Source organism: Brachyistius frenatus, unplaced genomic scaffold, assembly GCF_029030835.1.
Source record: "Brachyistius frenatus isolate BFR_SWC_R1_liver_20210118 unplaced genomic scaffold, ASM2903083v1 Contig_7, whole genome shotgun sequence".
Lineage (NCBI taxonomy): Eukaryota > Metazoa > Chordata > Actinopteri > Embiotocidae > Brachyistius > Brachyistius frenatus.
Window position 1 is genome coordinate 7,190,479 of NW_027210606.1, and position 20,836 is coordinate 7,211,314.

General features: G+C 41.4%; 1 protein-coding gene across 1 annotated transcript in view; it reads left to right on the forward strand.

The window, feature by feature from the left end:
* The window catches only part of nr3c2 (nuclear receptor subfamily 3, group C, member 2), a 79,828-nt gene extending 62,103 nt beyond the window's left edge, over window positions 1-17,725 (forward strand). Inside the window, exons 7-9 of the mRNA XM_069689269.1 lie at window positions 4,077-4,207; window positions 11,303-11,460; window positions 12,195-17,725. Coding sequence (XP_069545370.1) covers window positions 4,077-4,207; window positions 11,303-11,460; window positions 12,195-12,350 — 445 coding nt within the window. The 3' untranslated portion in view covers window positions 12,351-17,725. The remainder of the gene's footprint in view (window positions 1-4,076; window positions 4,208-11,302; window positions 11,461-12,194) is intronic.
* The last annotated feature ends 3,111 nt before the right edge of the window (window positions 17,726-20,836 follow it).

Genomic DNA, 20,836 nt, shown 5'->3' on the forward strand with positions numbered 1-20,836 from the left:
ATTTTAGCGGATGCATCTTTGTCGAGTTTAGGCAGCAGCAGTAAACTACACATAAAAATACATGAAATCAATGTTGTCTCAAACACATCTGTTGCTGATGTGAGGCATAATTTATCTTTTAGTGTAGCTAATTAGCAAATACAGTAACTGGTTGAACTGTCAGACTTTGACTATAAGTGTTTTTGTGTATTTTCAGCAGCTCATCCGATGTAAATCGATGCATAAGCATACGTTTTTCTGGTGAAATCTGGAGAGTAAGGTGTATTTTCCTATTGTACTATTTTTAGATACCTCTAAACTATTTAGACTAAAATGAGCTTTGTGATAATGACGTTGTTTTCAGGAAGTCCTTATGTACTTTAAACAAGGTCATGATCTTGCACCAGATTTCTGCCACTTCACAAGCAAATCTTTTTTTTTTCTTTATAATGGTTCTGTAATCGCATCAGGCACGGACGATCAAAGTCTAGCAAGTGCAGTCAATAGCCTACTTGATCTGTGTTAATAATTTTAAACAGGAGAGCGAGTGGAAAGGAAAGGCGCTGTGTGCGGACCTTTCCTGGAGCTGCGGTATACGGCCGCTGATGATTTGAATGTTATGGGATTATTCAAAGAGGAGAATAGTAACCTCTGTCGGTAGACTGCTGGAGAGGAGCAGGTTCAACCAGGGACAGGTTTAAAAGCTCCGACTAATAGCTTGTATAAGTCAATGTCAGTGGGTCAGTTTGTCCCAAATAAATAAATAAACAAACGAACAGCAGCCTAAATGCTATTGTGCAACACGGCCGTAGACTATCTGAGCCTTTGCGTTGTATCACTGTGTACTTAGTACACAGCATTAGTTTCTCACACAAGAAATCTCCTGATCCTTCAATTTGTCTAATGCCAAGTGGATCACAGTTTATGAAGAACGGTGTTTCCTTCTGTGAGCGAACAGCTTTTGCAGAAAATCTAATTTTCTGAGATTTAAAGGAGCAGTGTGTAGGATTTAGTGGCATCCAGTGGTGAGGTTGCAGATTGCAAACGGCTCCCTGAATCTCATCTTCCAAACGCACAAAATAATCTACGGTGGCTGAGAAACTCGCAAAACACTTGATAGGCCCTCTCTAGAGCCGGTGTTGGGTTTGTCCCTATTGGGCTACTGTAAAAACATGGCAATGCAACATGGCAGGCTCTGAGGAAGAGGAGGTTCTCCTCATGTGAGCTCATTCTAAAGTAATGAAAACACATGGATTATACACTAATGAAAACCTATTTAGCAATGTTATATTAAATATCTGCCAATAGGTGCCCCTAAATCCTACACGCTGAACCTTCAGTGGTGTATGCCCTTTGGTAACTTCAGCTCTGTATACATGTTCTAATTGAGAAAAGAAAATGTGTAATTGCAGCTGCAGTTATGAAATGAATGAATATGTAACCTTGGAGATATTATTTTATTGGGTGTAATGCTGCATTTGCTGTACATGATGCTGTTTCTGTACAGCAGGTCAGTCCCATTGACAGATAGTACTGGTATTAAACAAAGGAGATGTAGACTGGTTGTTGGTGGTGGCCTGGATGTTGGTCACATGCTTGCTGCGCTGACAGGGCAGCCCGGATGTCACTGCCATCCCCATTGTGTCTTTTTGGGCCAAGGTGTGTGTGCCTGCTTGTTGTTAATGTACAGTGGTCTGTTTGTTTTTCGGGTCATTCATAATTGAGTCAAATATGGGAACAAAACAGGTCCATAACTTTGATAAGTCCAGTCGGTCTTAAGGGAATTGGACTGTATCCACTTGTTTCCATAGCAACTTAGTGCTCATTTGCCCAGGGCATGGAGGCATTTATTGAATAGACTGTCCACTGACTCAGCTATTAGAGTGAATTCTGTCTTTGACTGAGCATAAATACTAAAAAGACAGATTAAAGACAAGGTAAGATTGTGACGTTTTGTCTGTGGTGTGTGGTGAACAGATAAACAAAGCTGCGTTTCTCGATTGAGTTTGTTTACATGTTAGACAGGAAAAATTCATCTAGTTTGTTTAAATGTAAACATTACAATGCAACATATATATATATATAAGCAGTCCTTGTAAAACTGTCAGTTCTACTGTTGGCAGAAACAATACAGAGAACTGTTTACATACAGAAATATATTTTAAATGTATAGAGCTAACTTTTACCCTTTCATTTTAAATCGGCATTTTAAACTGAAGGTAGTTACAAAGACAGCAGCCACTAGGGAAAAGTGCTCCTTTAACGTCAGTATGCAGGCCAGTTAGCTCGTCAGCTAGCCGTTACACTTTAAACAACTTAAAAATGTAACTGCTATTGTAAAGATTATTCAGTCGACGTAAAATAAGGTGTTCTTCATTTATTATCAACGCTCAATGCTTTGCTGTCTGTTCTTGGTTTGTAAACTGTAGTAAGCAGTGCAACACTATTCTGCATTGTGTCAGTGTCAATCCAAGACATCCACTTGCCAGCCCGCTCAGAGGCTCGGACGACAAATGAGCCGTTCCGACGTATCTCCAAAGACCTTTTTCAACTTCCACTACCAAGAGGATATTAATACATTTTAGAATTATTGTGATGTTGATTTTTCACTGTCATTTTACTTTTAGCGATTTGTTTGGACACACTTTCTGAACAAACATGTTGCCAAAAGAGATTCTGAACTTTCCTCGCTCCTCAGTTCTGTCCTCTTCCCTGAAATGTTTACCTGCCTAGCAGAAAGAGAGAGCGTTGGAGACCGAGAGAGAAAGGAAGAGAGACAGAGTGAGAAGAAGACAGACTCCCAGAGATAAAGAGAAATGCGAAAGAGAGAGAGAAAGAGAGAGATTGCTGCCAGTTTTTTTTATTTTATTTTTTTACTTTCCTCCCCCAAAACCAGCAGCTCATTTTGGGCAGTGATTCAGCAAAATTGATTTCAGGAAGAGAGAGAGAGAGGGAGAGAGAGAGAGAGAAGGAGAAGGAGAAAACGTGTGGAGACTTTAGAAACTCCAGACCGAAGTTGTATCAAATGATATTGTGCTGCACTTTGCGAAACTGCTCACATCCACAGTGCTGCTCAGCAGAGGACCGGGTCTTCTCAGACATTGTAACAGTTTATCAGCTATTTAGAGCAGCCGACAGCTGTACAGTAAACACCGTAAAGTGTCGAGCTGTCTTATGCCTTAATGGGAACACTCGTTTCCAATCGGCTGCTTCTGGTCCCGTCGAAAGAAACGTTTAGTTGTTATCAGAATGAAGTCTCCACCCTCGCTTGCCTATGTAATGACGTGATTTCTCTCTATTGTGGGTGAAACTCCAACCTCTTTTAAGTCGCGGCACACCACTTGCATATAATTACCGTAGTCCTGATGCGATGGTGATTTATAGCCGAGAGAAGTGCGATCTAAAGCCAGGGAATCTGTGGCATCTGCAGAGCACGTTTCTGATTGGCTCCTGCTTTATCCCTTCTAATGTTTCTTTCCTGTTTTTGTGAACTCTGTGACTTAAGATTATCTTACTGATAGAATGTGTGGAACGGAGGAGGGTGAGAAAGTGTTAGGCATGGCGAGCATGTGTATGATGTCTTTCAGACAGAGCAATGCGCAGAAGCCTGTTTAGTAAACATGTGCGTGTGTGCAGTTAGCGTATCTTGTGTTCATGTGTGTGTCATTTCATGTTTGAAATCACAGGTACCTTTTGAGTGTGTTTCTATGGCGACTAGGGTTAGATCTGGGGTATTTCGTAGTCTACCACAGCTTTGGAAAAGTGGTGCATCTGTGCTGTGGTACTGTACGCAGCACTCTGCAATCTGGGGGGATTTGGTATTCTGCTCTCAGCCCAGGCGAGCAGAATCCTCCTCTGCACTGTGTGGAAACACTGTTTCATTGGACCCAACTAGTTTGGTAGGAATAGAGAGAGGAAGACAGTTTGTGGGTTCGTTTTTGACAAAGATAGATTTTGTTTTCTTTTTTTTTTTTTTTAATTATACTGAGTATAAATGTATGTCTGTGTTTGGCTGAGTGGGTACTGAGGCTGAATTGTAACTAATGCAATGTAATACAGCTGCTGTAATAGAAGCTCAACATGTGTCTTTGTTTCAGGGACCGCATGCAGCAGTCAGCCATGTACGACCTGTGTCTGGGCATGAGGCAGGTGAGCCAGGAGTTTGTCCGATTGCAGCTAACCTATGACGAGTTCCTCTCCATGAAAGTCCTTCTGCTTCTCAGCACAGGTAAGCAGTGAGCTCTTATTTATTCTTCCCATACCTGCCTGCCTGTATAGGGCATATAGATGAGACTAGACCATCTTTAGTGCCTGACAACAGCTGCCACATTTCATGGATGTGACTCAGGACGAGAACCGTTGTGTCGCAGCTGACTGTGCTTTAAGTGACTTTCCAGGGTTGATGGACGCATACTCCTTCCGACAGATTCAAAGCCAAAAGTGTTTGATAGGATGAATCCAATGTTTTGCGATCGGAGGATCTTGATGGCCATCTCATTGATGTTCTTTCACTCTAATATTACACTTCTTTTGTTCCGAGTTTGTGCAACAAACACAACGGCGCCGCAGCGTGACGGCGCGTCAGCAGCCGCCCTTCGCACAAATAGCAACGCATGAGCACGTTGCCCATTGTCCTTTTTAATAACAGCATTGCGGGTTGTACAGTTCATTATATTTCTCAACCTTGGCAACAAGTCTCGCCTCTATCCATCGTGAGACTGCAACAGAACTGGGTGAGGAAGTCGAGCTGCCACAGGAGCAGAGCAAAAGATGAACTACTACATGAGCCTCAAAGTACCAAAAAACCTTTTCTCTAAGGGAGATTCTTTTTCTTTTCAGCTAAGTCATGTAAATTGTTGCTGGACTGTTATACGTACATAAATAAATAGGAGCAGCCTGTGCGTTTTGGCCTATAGAAATACTGAGATTTCAACAGTGCAACCCATTTTTCCTGTAATTTGTATATACTTAATCAGAGTTCTCTAAGCTTTTATAAGTGTTATATATAATTCAGTAGGAAAAAGTACCAAATATATCTTTATTTAAATTTATCTTATGGGAATAAAAATAGTGACTGCAATTTGCAGCAGAATCAGCCTTAAGAAGTCACCATGTGTAATTTGTATGTAACTGCTGAATTTGAACTCCTCCTCACTAAATACACAATTATGGTCAGAGCTTTCCTAAGTTGGACTCTTTCGGCCTGAGACATCCATCATCTCCCACCTTCCTTAACCAAAAGGCTGCTTCTCGCCGAGGAGACGTATTGGTGAGGTGTCTCGTGTTCGGTTCCACCACACACCTTTCAGACAGTGCTGGCAGGAACTGCCTTGCTGGCACCGACGATGATGCCTTCGCAAAGTCTCTTAGATGGTGCTTTAAGCTCATTCTTAGTAATTCGTTAACATACTGCAGATAACAAGCGTGAAAATAGACGTAATGTTGCAGGCACCTGTTGACGTGGCAACATACCGCACAGCATTTTCTTTCTATTCTATGACTGAAGGCTATTCTGTTCTGGTTTACTTTTTTTTTTTTTTCAATTCCTCTGGATAAACAGAGTATTTCTATCACTCTCTAGAGAAGGTCTCACCGTGATGCCACTCTGTGCCAAGCTGCGCCCACAGGAAACTGAAAGCAGTAGTTTTTCCACCACCTCAACACAGTGAGCCGCTGCTGTCAGCTCCACAGTCACAGTAAAATATTCCGTGATGGCAGCTGTGTCATAGCTTCGCCATCCACACCCACAAGTTTAGTCATTGAAAAGGTAACCACAACGCTTCCAGCTCCTCTGGGACACGACACCTGCTGCAGTCCTGTAAACGTGTGTGTGTGTGTGTCCGCATGGGGTCTCATCTGGGTCGTTTCGTGTGTCAATAGATGTTCTGTAGTTCAAGAGGCAGATAGGGAGGTGTGGAAAGGAGGAGTGAGGGAGAGTTGTGGCAAGTGATTTGATTAGTCTGCATCCTGGCCAGACTTCAAACTCTTTGAACTCAGTGCCAATCAGGGAGAATAATCGTTGGCAGAGTTTTGTTTTTTTTGTTTTTTCACCAAGACCTCCAAAAGTGACGTGCAGCCTCTATGAACTTCCCTTAATTCCAGCATTTTAAATTCTGCTATTTTACATTTACATAGAAGGATTTAGTTGATATCATTGTTCAAAAAGAAATGTGATCCGACAAAAATAGCTTGTAGCTTTGTGTACAGTTATCTAGAGATTTGGATAATAATGCACAGCTCCTATGGACTCTTACACCTGGTATTATTAGATTCATATTCATCGTGTGACTATTTTGGTCTGGACACGCTCCTTTGCACCATATGATGTGTGTTGTCTACCACCGTTGCCATTGTTGGAACAAGTTTTAGACAAGTACACAAGAATGTGTACTTGGGGCCCCTTGTCATGTTTCAGATGTCTCTGAATAAGAGTTGCACCAAATTTTTTCCCTCTAGACTTCTCAGATGGTTTTGTTAAAAATGTTGATTTACCAAATATCCCACTCCTACCACCAAGATCAAAACCAACTCTGTCTATTAAGTAGTTAAACCTCAGCTATAGTAGTTTTTATAGTAGCTAAAAAAAAAAAAAAAAGTAAAATGTTACTAATTTACACATTGTTTCATCAGTATTAACACTCTGTTAATGGAATATGTACTGTTATAATATACTGTATTAGTCACAGGAGCCGCTTTATAGAGCAGCGACATATAGAAGAGGCGAAGTGAAAGCATTTCCCTGATATAAACTCTGAAAGCTGGGGAGCTCCTGCCGGACTTCAGCTATCGGATGTTAGGCAGAGATGAAGAAGCGAGACAATACAGGGAGAATAAGAAGCCGAGAGGGAAAAGTTAGATTTTGAGAGTGAAATCAGACAAAAGTTGACAGTGAGAGGTGGTGTTGGTGTGTGAGAGAGAGAGAGAGAGAGAGAGAGAGAGACAGGTGCTATAGGGAGAAAGCAAGCAAAGACAAAGGGAGTGCTGGGGTGGCAGAGCTGGTCCTTCTGTTACTGTGGCCTCCCTCTCCTCTCCTCACTGGTCCTCTGGAGGGTGTCCAGAGAGCCCTGCTGTACTTAATAAAGGCCAGTCAAGCACCAGGCAGCGCTCCAAGACCTGCTATTTTTCTCCACTTCCTTGAAACCCGGGCTGCAGTTTTTGAAAGAGCGGGTGCGGATAAAAGGAGCCGGGATGCAGAATCAAAACAGGGAATTTAAGGTGCTTCACAGCTTGTTCAATCTGCTGTGGTTATTGGATTTAGTCAAAATAGGACTGTAAAATATGAAAGATCGGGGGAAGAAAATAATCACCCAGTGCTTCATTTCTCATGTCTATTCCAAAGTCCACATGATGGAGTGACTGCACTGTATGGAGGTTTGGCAAAGCACTTGTGAATAATTTCAAAGAGAAGCCGTCCGTTGCAGGATTTTCTGAGGCGCTGTAGGAAGCTCTCTTAGTTACAGTCGTTCGGATATAATGCTCGGGCCTTGCGGAAGGAGTAGCGGTAGAAATGTTTACGGAGGAGGTGTCAGAACTTGTCAGTTGAGCAAGTACTACAGAGTCACTGAGTCTGTGTGTGTGTGTGTGTGTGTGTGTGTGTGTGTGTGTGTGTGTGTGTGTGTGTGTGTGTGTGTGTGTGTGTGTGTGTGTGTGTGTGTGTGTGTGCGCGTGCGTGCGCCTGCCTGTAGGCTGGTTTAAAAAAGCGTGTGTAGAGACAGGGTGAACGAGTGAAACGGAGAGAGGGAAGGGAGGATAAAGAGAAAAGAGACAAGGGCTGTTATTCCTCTGACCTTGGCTAAGGTTTCACTGAGCCTGCGGTGTCTCATGACCCTGTTTGGATTTGGTACAGGAGCAGCGGCCTGCTCAAACCAGTTACACTCCTCACCTCTACACAGATGTAGATAGCATCATTGCTAGATTATCTCATTCATTTGTTCCGTTTCTAAACCGTCTTTCTCGCTTCAAAATGCCTGCCTCACGGAACAAGTTCCCGTTGTGTTTACCGAGCCGAAAGGGGACTTTCATTTGACTTACTTATGACACTTCTATTTTTTTTTTTTTATTGCAACGATTCATTTCTCTTTTCATGTCATGTTTGAATGCACATTCCCAGTCAGATGACACTCTAAAACAGTACTCGCTTGTTTTTGTGCTCACGATTCGGACTAGTTGTAGACTTTCCGAATGAATAGTGCCAGGTATTAAATCAAAAGCGAGAGCCACCCTGTCAGTAAGGTATGCGCCAGCAATCTGAGAGCAGGAAGCTGCATGTCCTTTAACAACGTACGTGCTAGTGTCATCTCCTGGCTGCATGTGAGCTATGTGCTTCTTTTATTTTCACATACATTGGGAAAAGAGCTTTTTCGATGGGTGGTGGTACACACAACAATGCAGCTGCATTCCCAATAACAAATATGGCCAGGTTGAACAGACTCCACACCTGCAGCAAAAATCAATTTGACACCAATTAGAGTGGTGTAAATGCCCTATTTTGGGGCCCGGTCATGGTACCGCCCCTATATGCAAGGTCAGTTTCTAATCAGGGCGTATGTGGGTCAGTGGGAGCAAAACAGAAGGTCCAAATGCAGCCCTGGGTTTTAGCACATTCTCATCATGTCAGCCATGAAATACAGCACAGAAATCACAGCCCCGGCACCGACAAGGTACAATCTGTTTTCATATCTGGTTTCCTCAGCTTTATGGATGTTACGCCCCGAGGTGTTTGTGCATCAAAGTGTGATGAAACGAATTAGATAGAAAGAGACAGAAAGAGGGGACAAGAGGGAGGCAGTCAAACATCTACAAACACACATTCTCAGGGTTATTGACCTACAATGATCTGCTCTCAAAAACCTGCACTCCTAACTGACAAGAAGCAGGCTTTGGCCGATGGCGATTCGCTCCGCAGAATTCAAACAGGTCCTGTCAGTTGCTGCTTTCCTGCTAAGTTTTTTTTACAACGTACAAGTGGTTTAGTTTTATCTGGGAAATTCAGGCTACTCTAACGTGCTGAAGGACATAACCTGATGTAACTTTTAACGGGAGGTCATCAAAACCACGGCTTAGAATTTCACATTCTGCTGTAAAAGATATTTTTGAGAATTAAAAAAAAACCCGGGAAAAAAAAAAAAAAAACCATTACAAGACAAATACCATCACCTCACTGACATATTTGGCCACGTCAAATTCCTCTGTTAATGCATAGAAATTGTGTCACCCTGGCTAGGAGATGTATTGATGAGGTGTCTTGTTCTACCACACACCTGTGAGACAGCGCTGGCAGTAGCTGCCTTGTTGGCACCCACGATGATGCCTTCGCAAAGTCTCAATGGTCACAATGAATGACAACTATTTCCTGTGCATACTGCAGTATATCACCGTTACTAAATCCACATTTGTACTCAAGTATTAATCAATCTCCTCTATCGCATTATTTTTATATCACAATATCAGTAGTGTGAGTACATTTTTTTTTTTTTAACGTTTAGAAACTGTAGAATAAAGCTGATACAATAACTGGTTCGTTATTCAAAATAAAATGTATGTGCATAACCTAAGGCTAATCAATGAACTATTGCAGTCAGTTTTTAATCCAAATATCCGGAATTATCACGTGCAACAGGATTTGCTGCTTTTCTATTTACAAACTTCATAATGGGCATGTTTCACACATTTTCAACATAATGACAACATTAGTTGCAGCCTTCTTATGGCAAAATAACCACAAAGAAACATTTGTTATTATCTGACGAATCGAGGTACTTCATCGCAGTAATGCAAAACCATCCTGAAACGGCCCAATAGCCACAGGTATTGAAGGCACAGCCACCGTAGTATGAACAGTATGATGAAACAGTTGACAACCTCAGCGTATATCATAATTTCTTCGTCTTGGCTGAAGGACAGCTGAAGGCGTTCCCTCAGACTGATTCAAGGCGCGCTCTTTGAGAGACGAGGTGTTTCTTAATCTGGTAGCCAGCAGCTGAATGTCATTCAGGAGGTTTGGCACACGTCCATATGCGACTTTGTTCTCGTCCACCGGTAGGGAGGCAGAGTGAGAGAAAAAGATACTGTAGACATTTCAACGCATCCTCACGTGTTGCGGTTGTAGTGTCTTGTTCTTTACATTTGTCCAAGTTTCCATTACATTGTCTTTTGCCTCGAAGTGCGATGATGCCACATTACCGATCGTTAAAATGTGAAAGACGGTCGTAGTCATTTAAGAGCTCTGGTCCCTGAACAGACTGTGTGATAAATGAGGTTTGGTTGGCAACATTATTAAGCCCTTTAATTCACATTAGCACAGTTGCTCCCTTCTTGTGCTGTCACTGTTGCCGAGATAACTTTTAATCAAGGCCTTTCACCAGTCGTCTTTAATGAATCAGCAGCTGCACATGAAAACTAATTGCCACTGGAAATGGTGAAAGTGGTTATAATGAGTTGCTAAATAGGCTTGGGTCGTCAACACCAGAAACGTGTCCAAAAAAGGCTACTGCGTGGGAGTCGCAGCAGAATTCACAAAGCACCTCCAATTTCCTTTTACACTGTTTCACATTTCTTAAAGGAACATGCTGGCGGTTTTGCATGGCTTAGTCCATTACCTGCAAATCATGTTCAATGTGCATCTGCCAGCCTTTTTATAAAATGTGTCACCGTTACTCGTTGAAATGCATTTTTACACAAGATATGTTCCCTTTTTTGGGTATTGTCAAGAATTCTTGAATAGCTGAGAATTAATTGTTGGCTGCAGAACTTTAAATTAGAGATGGATGTTTTTGTCTAATATAGTGTGTTACCAAAGTACTTCATCATATTCATACTTAGATTATAGGAAAATCCAATATTGCTATTAAATAGCCCTTTTTTTATTTATTTGTAAAGGTTTAATACAACCAGAGATGTTAAAGTGGTAAGGGGAACTCAAGATGTTTGATACATTTATACTGTCTAGTACAAACCCACCCTGCAGCCAACTGAATGTTCTTTGTCACAACATCTTTCAAGATGAATTATCTAAAAAGTGTAGAAAATATTCAACAGCTACTAGAACAATCCTTTTGATAAAAGTACAATTAAAATGCAAGAGGAGAAAATGCTCCTTTCTTATGGCTGATGGAAAACCAGATTTTGCCTTTAAAAGAAATCCCTGTAAACCACATCAAAGGACAACAGACATGTTTAAAGACACAAATCTGCCACAGGTCTCCTGTCAGTTAATCTTTTAGGTTGTTGTTTTTGCCAATATTGGGTCAGTGACATGTGAAGCAGCATTGTTGTCTAGCCATTAGATCCACTTGATGACAAAAGGATTTGTCTTGTTTCCCAGTTCCCAAAGAGGGTCTGAAGAACCAGGCGGCGTTCGAGGAGATGAGGGTTAATTACATCAAGGAGCTCCGGCGTTCTGTGGGAAAAGCAACCAACAACTCCGGTCAAACCTGGCAGCGCTTCTTCCAGCTCACCAAGCTGCTGGATGCCATGCACGATGTAAGTACCCTGTCTGCCTCCTGTGTGCCAGTTGCGTACAGTACAGCACAGACTTCCCTTGGCAGCCTCTCCAGTATGCTGTGCCTTCACACTTGAGGTGTCCAATAGCACTCTGGGGCTCCAATATCACTGGAAATGTTTTCAGTAAAATGGCAACATAGTAGATTTGGATAATGCGTTTACTTAGCAGTTCAATGGTGCCGTGGATTGGAATGAGGATTATTGCATCCCGCGTTTATCCCCGAGGGGGGAGGTTATTTTGGAAGAGGCAGTGACCAGGCTGTATTGGTGAATGGAACAGAAGGGGATCAATACCAGCTTGCAGTTTATTGGATCAGAGTGGTCACCATGGCAAATGTGCTAAATCACTGGTATTTGTTTTATGCATGGGTCAACCAGCGTGTGATAGAACGGCAGTGTAGGACGAGTTTTAAAAGTGGCGAGACTCAGCAAGGGAGAGGTAATAGAGACAAATGTTGAGAATTCAATGACCTCAATGACTGAGTGAGAGGGGTTAGTGCTGATCGGGTGACCTTTCTTCAAAGAGGGGATGGAGAGAAAAAAAATCAGCGGTGCCCCCAAGTGGTGATCTGAATAGAATTGAAATAAGGGGGCTTATACCTGAACAGAATATACAGAAAAGTATTTATATTTACATATTTGTAAAAAGTAGGAAATAAAGTTGCTTCCAATGAAATATTTGTCTCACTGTATTATGTGTTTGTGATGTCCAGCTGGTGGGGAACCTGTTGGACTTCTGCTTCTACACCTTTCGCGAGTCCCAGGCCCTGAAGGTGGAGTTCCCCGAAATGTTGGTGGAGATCATCAGTGACCAGATACCAAAGGTGGAGTCCGGCCTCACTCACACAATCTACTTCCACAAGAAGTGACTCACGACACAGCTCGGACAGAAGCAGCGTTAAGAACTGGAGGAAAAGGTTCAGGGAAGAGGAAACGTGCGAGGAAGGCCGAAGCAGTCGGCCCGCATCCTGCCAGCGTCCTCGTCTTGGATGGGAAAGTTAAGTGACGTGGTGACAGAAAGAAAAAAAAAAAAAAAAAAAAGACAGACAGACAGAAAAAAAGAAAAGGGGGGAGAAGTATTTGACCCTGCTGTCACCACGAGCCGTCCGGAGCTTTGAGTAGTTTGAGAAGCCGAGCATGACGCGCCGAGAAGGACTTGTGACAAATGTGACAAAGCATCCCGAAGTTCCCCAACGCTCCCCCTGCCCCAAAGACGATAACAGTATTTTCTATGGAGATAAAGCCATACATTTCTTAGGATGCGCTAGATACATTACACACACACACACACACACACACACACACACACACACACACACACACACACACACACACACACACACACACACACACACACACACACACATCCCCCAAACACACCCAAAAACACACAGACACGCGTAGAGGGAAATTGATACACTTACTGTCCGCACGCCTTCACACAAACGCACAGATGCACTCCACATGCACTAAAATGAGATTCCCATACAAATCTAGAGGAAAGGTTTTTGCAAATATTTACTCTGGCTTATGCAGTCTTTCACAAATAATAGCACTATGAAAAATTATGCCAATACTTAGATTTGCTTTGCAGTGTAGCAACAAGACTACAGGGCAAAGGACATTACGAGGAGGCAAAGAAATTCTTGACAGTATGGCGAAAGGTCTATTTGACTATATTCCAAGGGCTATACAAGCGTCATCATAAGCTGAATAATTACACTCAATCTAACGAGTCCAAGTTTGAATCTCAATCGGTATCATGACAGCCATCGTTGACATTTACATACGGAGTTTTTTAAGGTTTAAAATGTGTAGTAAAACAATCAAAAACTGATATGCAAAAGTCCAAAGCTAAAGCTGTTTTGAAATAAAAAAATGTCTCTCTTGTGTAAAAGAAAGCTTGCGCGTGAAACTCCCATGTCATAGAGTCACTATTTTAGAGGCATTGTGGTGTAGAATTAAGACCATGAGATTTTACCTTTGTGCAGAAATGGTCCGAAATGGAGTGCTGTCGGGTGGAAAACATAATGCATTTACGGAAACAATTTCAGTAGAGTCCACTGGTAATGGATTTGACTGAGGTGCATCCATAGTAATTGCTGTCATTTGTGTTATCTCCAGAGCAGCTGTCCAAATGTCTGTTTTTACTCACAATGAAGCAAAACCAGCCCTTTGTGAACCGACACTTATCTACTCTTCCCAGAAATAATAAAAAGCGTTTTATAAAAGTGTGTAGTAAAGGTTTAGTTTTTGACAAGCCAGTCATTTTACATTAAGGTGCTTCATTTCTACAAAGCCAGGCAAAACATAACATGTACAGTTAACTCGTAGACAGTCCGTACAGTACACTATACGGACACCACGTTTAAACACACATACTCTGTAAAGTTGATATTATCCAAAATGGAGCGTTACTCTGCAGTGCTTACAGCAAACAGCTAATGTATCAAAACCAGGCAAACATGTACAGGTATTAACAACTTCTTAAACACACTCTATTCAGCTGTTGTACAGAAGATGTTTTGAGGTACATGTTGATGAATGCTTGATGAAGAACAGCGTTGGTGTGATCACCTTTCCTAATTTAGTTTAGCTCTTTTTTCCTTTTTTTTTTTTTTTTCTTCTTATGTTTGGGCCAACAACTACTACTCTTCTATGTATGGCGTGCTCAAGTTATCTGGACCATTAACTTTGTCTCACACCCCACTGGGTTCTGGGTGGTTGTGGAACACTACTATGATGCTACTGAAAAGCGATAGAGTCGCTGGGGGAAGAAGAACAGTGTGTGTGTGTGGGGGGGGGGGGGTGAAGGAGGAGGGTGGTGATTATTATTATTACTATTTTTTTTTTTTCTTGCCCTGTAAGTGTGTATTTACATGTGTGTATGGAGTGAGAATGGCCTCAGTTTGTGCGTGCGTGTGTGTGTGTGTGTTTTTTTTTTTCCTGGCAAGCATGTGCATAGTTGATCTGCTCTTTCAACGTGAGTATTATGCATTTATGTTATAGGATTAGCCATATCCTATTTCCACATTTAGATTTGCACAGAGGAGATATACAATGTGAAATGAGGCATTAGTGCAGCTAGCAGGGATTGTCTGTTTCGATAAGCAACTGTGATAAAGCGAGAAAAGACTTTTCCGCATGGTCACCCAGCCTCAAGTTCGACAACATGACATCATTAGCACAGCAGGGTGGCTGTGTACTGTATCTGTGGCCTCAGCTCTGGTGACGACGGCGCTGTGCGACACCGACGTCTCTTCTGTGGTAGTAATTGTTTGAAGTTTGGCATGCAAAGAGATGGAGGTGTCAGAATCACAAATGTCATTCGAGACTGTACTAAAATTATGAGGCGGGTGAGGGACGTTCAGAAAAAAAAAAGGGGGGGGGGAGCGTTGTGTACTTAAAATTCTACTCATGGAAGGGTAGTCTGTATTTGTTGGGAGTGCAGAGCAGGAGGTTTCAGCTTTTTTTTTTTTTTTTTTTTCTCATAAATTCTGGGACTAAAGTATTGAGTCTGCATGTGGGGGTTGGTTCACTTAAAAGGCCTAACTCTTCAGCAGCTCTTTATTCAACACTAAGTCTGGCTGCCTTTTCACTACTTTATGTTCGTCATAAACATCATTTTGACATTAATGTCGCTCCCCTACCGTAATCATTTTCGTACAGTACCCGATCAGAAAGGCCTCATTTTACAATATGTCTTTGTTGTGCCCTTACGCTAATCTCTCACTGTCTCTTTATTTTGGCCCCCTTTTTTTGTCCTTTTTAAAGGAATAAAAAAAAAATTAAAAAAAAAAAAAAAAAACTGTCTAAAGGTTAATAGGATGAATGGGAAAGTATTTTTGAGAGAATTATATTTTGCTGGAAAACAATATTTAAGTACTTTGTCTAAAAATGATATCCTTTTTGTAAAATGAAATGTTATTGCATGCTTTTTGATGAGATGTTTACATTGTATTTAAAAAAAAGGGAAACTTGTGCCTTTTTATCTCACCTGATTTACAGTTTTACAGTATATATTGTAAATAATACAGCAAGTCCTATGTTGAGTATAGTATAAAACATTTCTACGTTAACCATCCTGTTGGAATATTGGAAAAAAAAATATGTTTCCCACACGCCATGTTCTGTGTGTTGGAGCGCAGAGAAGAATTTACAGTAAGTGTTGGCACCACAATGGGCCAAATAGAGAAATGAATGTATCATACATTGTGAGAGACTTATGGAACTTACTACCTGAATGTTAGAGAGAGTACATTTATTATCTTCTTATTAAGTAAAGTTATTTGATTTTTCTTTTTTGTTTTTTTTCTTTTTTCCTTTTTGTTTTTTTTTAACTTTTTGCATCATTGTTCACATGGCTCAAAGGAAAAAAAAAAAACAGTAATCAAAAAGTATTTCTTTTTTTGTAACAAGATGTATTAAGTGATGGATCCTTGTTGCTGTTGAAATTATTTCCTAACCCATGGCGGTATTGTTGATGAGCACCACAATAAAATCAAGAAGTCACAAACTATTGAAACTGGGCTACGTGAAAGAAAGTTCTTGGCTTCGTGGTTTGAAAATAGAACCTTTGTGCACACACCAAGTGAATGACGATGGATGCAGACTGTCGTTCTACCAACAGTTTAATCAATTCAACTTGTGACCGTCTTAGCGGCTATTAACTGGACATAACTGCCCAAAAAAGTTGAAACACAAAATAAATTAATGACCCGAAGAATGGTAATATTGAATATGTGGTAGATTCTTAATACTGGTGATGTAATCAAGCCCTTTTATGACCCTTTTGCCCTCAAGAAATGGCTCTGACAATTCATTTTGGGAAATGCACTCAATCGCTCCCTTGGTGACAGTAAGTCGAGAAGATCAAGACTACTCCAGTGTCTGTAGGGCAAACAAGACACGGGGAGACAGCTGTTGGATAAATTACCTCACGATTACTGTCAAGTCGGGCTGAAGACCACAAGTTTGAACACGAAAAATATCTGGTGTGCTGATATTGCACAGAAGTGAGTTTACCGGATCTCTGCAGCCCGCTTGTCACCTCGGCTTAAGTGTACATCCGCTCATTCGTCCGATGAGCTGAGATCTCAGTCAGTTGCAAAGGAATATGACAGTCCCCCCTCTGGCGGAGGCTCTTGTTGACCTTGTGCCAGTGTTTACTATTTAAGTCACGGTAAAACATGCAATTTGAAAAAAAAAACAAAAAAAACCACGAGGCTGAAGGTGGTCTCAGGTCCTTCCACTGTGACGGAGTGATGCGCATTCAGTGATTCTTTCAGCCCTGAGTGACAGTCAATGGCTCAGACTGCCAGAATCAGGCAAAACACAGCGAGGAAACTTTTAAAATGTCAAGGACAGCACTTCCGGGTCCAGAGGCTCGGGAGATGTAGCCTGATCAGCCGTTTTTCCATTTACTGGAGCGGGACTACGCAGTCAGAGCACCGGACACTGAACAATACGGTGAAGAAATCTTTTTAATGAACCGATTTGGGACACCGACAATAACTTCTTTGCTAGCGCAGACCGTAACCTCTAAACCAAATGATCGGGGATCCAGTTGCATTGTGGGTAATGTAAAACTTGCCCACGAGTAGTCGGAACAAAGTTGTGGAAATAAAATTGTGAATCGGTAAAGTTCTCTTTTAACGGACGAATCCGAGAGCGGCATCGACCTAAATCATCTAACTCTTAGCAAAAAGGGAACGAGTGTATTTCCCAAAATGTCAAAGTGATTCTTCAGAAAAATAAGATGAGGGTAGTGTTTATTTATTGATTATCAATCATCTCATCCTGCCAACGATGAAAAAAAAACCTTCCCCATTCTCAAGGGAGCAACTTTTTCTTCTGAATGGACTCAGAATTTGCCTAACTGCTGTTTCACAGTACAATGTTGCGTCACTGTTTGTGGAGTCACGTCGTTGCTATTTTCTGTTCACAGTAATGAATCGGGTGTAGAGAGACTAAGCCATATCTCCACAGCCATGGCAGTGCATTTCTTATTAATATGTACAAAATGCTTCTTTTTTTTTTCCCCCCCAATTCCAAAAATGACTTTTTACTCAGATGCTTTGTACAATATTTCTCAGCAACTATCCAGCAAACACAGTAGACATCCTTCACCATGAACCGATAGAACATCTTTGAAACCAGTTACTACTGTATATCTTGATGCAGATATTGCCATACATGTGTTTGCAAAACTATTGCAAGATTCTAATAAAACTGTTAAATTGAACATTCGATGTGATGTGGTTTATCTGTTTTGTGTTTGTATGTGCTGTACGTTACCATGCGATGAATTTTATACCATCAGACAGAAGCTAGGGAAAGGTGCCCTAAAAAAAAAAAAAAAAAAAAAAAAAAATGAATTTGAAACAGCTGCATTTGGTGGCTGGGGATGATAATGAGCCCCCCCCCCCCCAAAAAAAACAAACAAACAAAAAAAACAGCGTTAGCGTGGAAAAACAGAAATGATGTGGAGCAGCAGCAGGTACAGCCGTCACAAGGAGAGAAGATAAAGAGAACAAAGGGAAACGGAAAGAGAGGAGAGTAAAAAATGAGACGGAAAAGCATGCAAGCATGAGACTTTTACAGTAAAACGATGCCTGTGGAGAAAAATCACCATTAACCTTGTTAAAGGCTGATCTGAAAACACGCCTGCTTTGCCAGACTGTAGAGCAGACAGTATTACTTTTTTTTGCTCATTTTTTTTTCCCTCCCTCTCTCGAATCCACAGCCCTCTCCAAATCTCCCCCAGATTTCCAATTGCTTTCACTTGTAGTCGTGCCAGATAAACAGAATCTATTGGATCAGGCTGATTTCACGGCTGCACCCGCGCACATGGCGGCTTCTGTGGCCCACTTTCTGAGCTGAGTTTTTTTTTTTTTTTTTTTCCCTCCACACTCTCTCCTTTATGTTTGAAATTCACTTTTCTTCAAATTCCCCACTCAGTTTGCAGCCCCCAACAACACATCAAGCCTTACTATGATTATATTCAAGCTTTGCGCTGTGATGGAACTAGATGAAGACACAGGAAGGTATTAACACTTGCATGTCGGGGAAATTCAGACACATTGGTGGCGTTTAGTTGTGTCATTTTCTCCCAGTTAGAAGTCAACTGCTGTACAGCCTTGATCTGAGCTGAGTCATGGTGTGGTGTGTGTTGTCGGGCTGAAGGACACCGCGTCATGGGAGGTAGAGGACAGCTGGCGCACAGCCAGAGCCGGGAAGTGAGAAATGAACACGTCTACGTGGATTTTTACTCAAACACACCTACATCTAGTCTAACTCGACATTGTGACACTGTATACATCATCCCAGCCTGATATAGACTCATGAATAATGCATGCGGACACACAGAAATCCCCAAAGGTAAGGCAACGTCAGCCTCAAGTGATACGAAGGCAGACTAAAGGCCTCAAATGTGAGGCTGACCCACACAGATTGCCACGATTGCTCATTTTGTCAAATTGGTGGGAGAAATGATAAAACGCATGGAGCCAAACAGATTTCAGAGACCGATTACCATTAGAGCAGCAGAAAAAGTGAAGCACTGACTGAGGAGAAGAAGGAACGGAGGAGAGAACCAGAAATACGACCGAGAGGCAGACAGGTAGGCAGAGGGAAAAGGAGAAGGGAAGGCAGACAGAGGAACATGGCATGCTTTCTGACAGACAGTCCAAAGCAGAGTGAGAGGCAGGCGGGGTGGATGTCTCTGTGATTCAGCAGTATTCTGGCGGAGGGAAGATGATGAAGGGCCCCGGGGGTGGGTGGGTGGTGGTGGTGGTGGTGATGATTGTAGGGGAATATTTTGCCCATCTCATTAGCTCTGCCTCATTTCATTATGTTATCATCGTGTCTGCAGTTGCTTCAGGGAGCTGGTGGACATGCGCCGCCCTGACACCACAGCTACAACCTTTTATAGTAAATGGACAAAGCTTGTGTGTGTTTATACTACTAAATAGTGCATCAGCCCACATACTGGAGGTCTCAGTGTGGTGATGGACTGATGGTAATTATGCAACTAAGGCCGAAGCCCCGAGTCTGTAGGACATTCAGTGTGTTAATTACACAGACGTAGTCGAAGAATTAACATGCGTGAGGCTGAGATGTTAATGGGCCAGGGAGGGGGAGCTGGATTAGAGTGTTTTCTTCTGTGAAAGATTACCATCTATTTTTAATCCCCTTATGGAAAGTTATTTTGGAAGTAGCTTTTAGTGGGGTGGACCAGTGCAGGTCAATATAAAGAGGAAGGCTTACATTACACTACATGGCTCACTGTGTCAGTACTGGCTGCACAAATGAATCACCAGTCACTTTATTCTTAGACTCTGGGAAACTGTGGGCTTTCTCAGTGACACAATACATGAGTCAGCAATACATTGGGAAAAAAAAGACTTCACATTAATAAAGCTGCACACTTTCCCAGATATGAATTTAAATAGTAAACGTTTCAGTCAATGCGGTAATAAAAGTGTCCCGGAGTGGGTTTTTTTTCATTTTTTTTTTATTCTCTTCGTCTTATTTTGAAAAACCAAATCTTTTCATAGGTTGCTGAAACCATATGAAAATGAGTGTTGGGAAAATATTTGTGTAATTTTTTTCAATAATTAACAAACATGATTAGAGCTCAACCTGTAAAATTACAAAGTTCATTGCAATATTTTATGGCAAGAATACATAATAAAGTGAAAGAACAAAAACAATCTTTTTATTTGTTAAACATTGATCAAGAGTATACCCAAAGGTAAAAAAAAAAAAAAAAAAAAAAGACAAGTCAAGGACCTTTATGAACATCATAATTCAATGTCTTAAATTATTGTAAGTTCAATTGAAAACACAAATAATCGGTTGAACCAAAACTCTCAGACAAATTAAAGTGTTTTACTGTGAACAGCTGAGGGATGAAATGTAATACATGCTGAAGCCTATCTAAATGAAAAATTAAAACCTGTCCATCACTCAACGGAGTAAATATACTTGGTCATAACTCTTATATAATAATTAATAAAATACTTTCAAGTACTGCATTTTGTGGGCTTATTGATAATAAGACATTTATTTCTAATTACTTGGTTCAAAGAAGATAAAATAACAGTAACCTCAAATTTGAACTTTGTGGGAGTGTCTCATTTCTCTGCTCGGAACCTGAGCAACGTTAAAAATAAACTTTTAAAAACAAACAAAACGGATAATCTGACAGGAAAAATTATAACAATCTACTGACAATTACCTCTGCTGACATCGTCTGATGCAAAGTGTTTTAACACAACAGGGTTCATCAGGCATCAAAGAGGCGTTTCACTGTCTCTGTAAAGGAGTGCACCAAGAACAAAACAGTACAAAG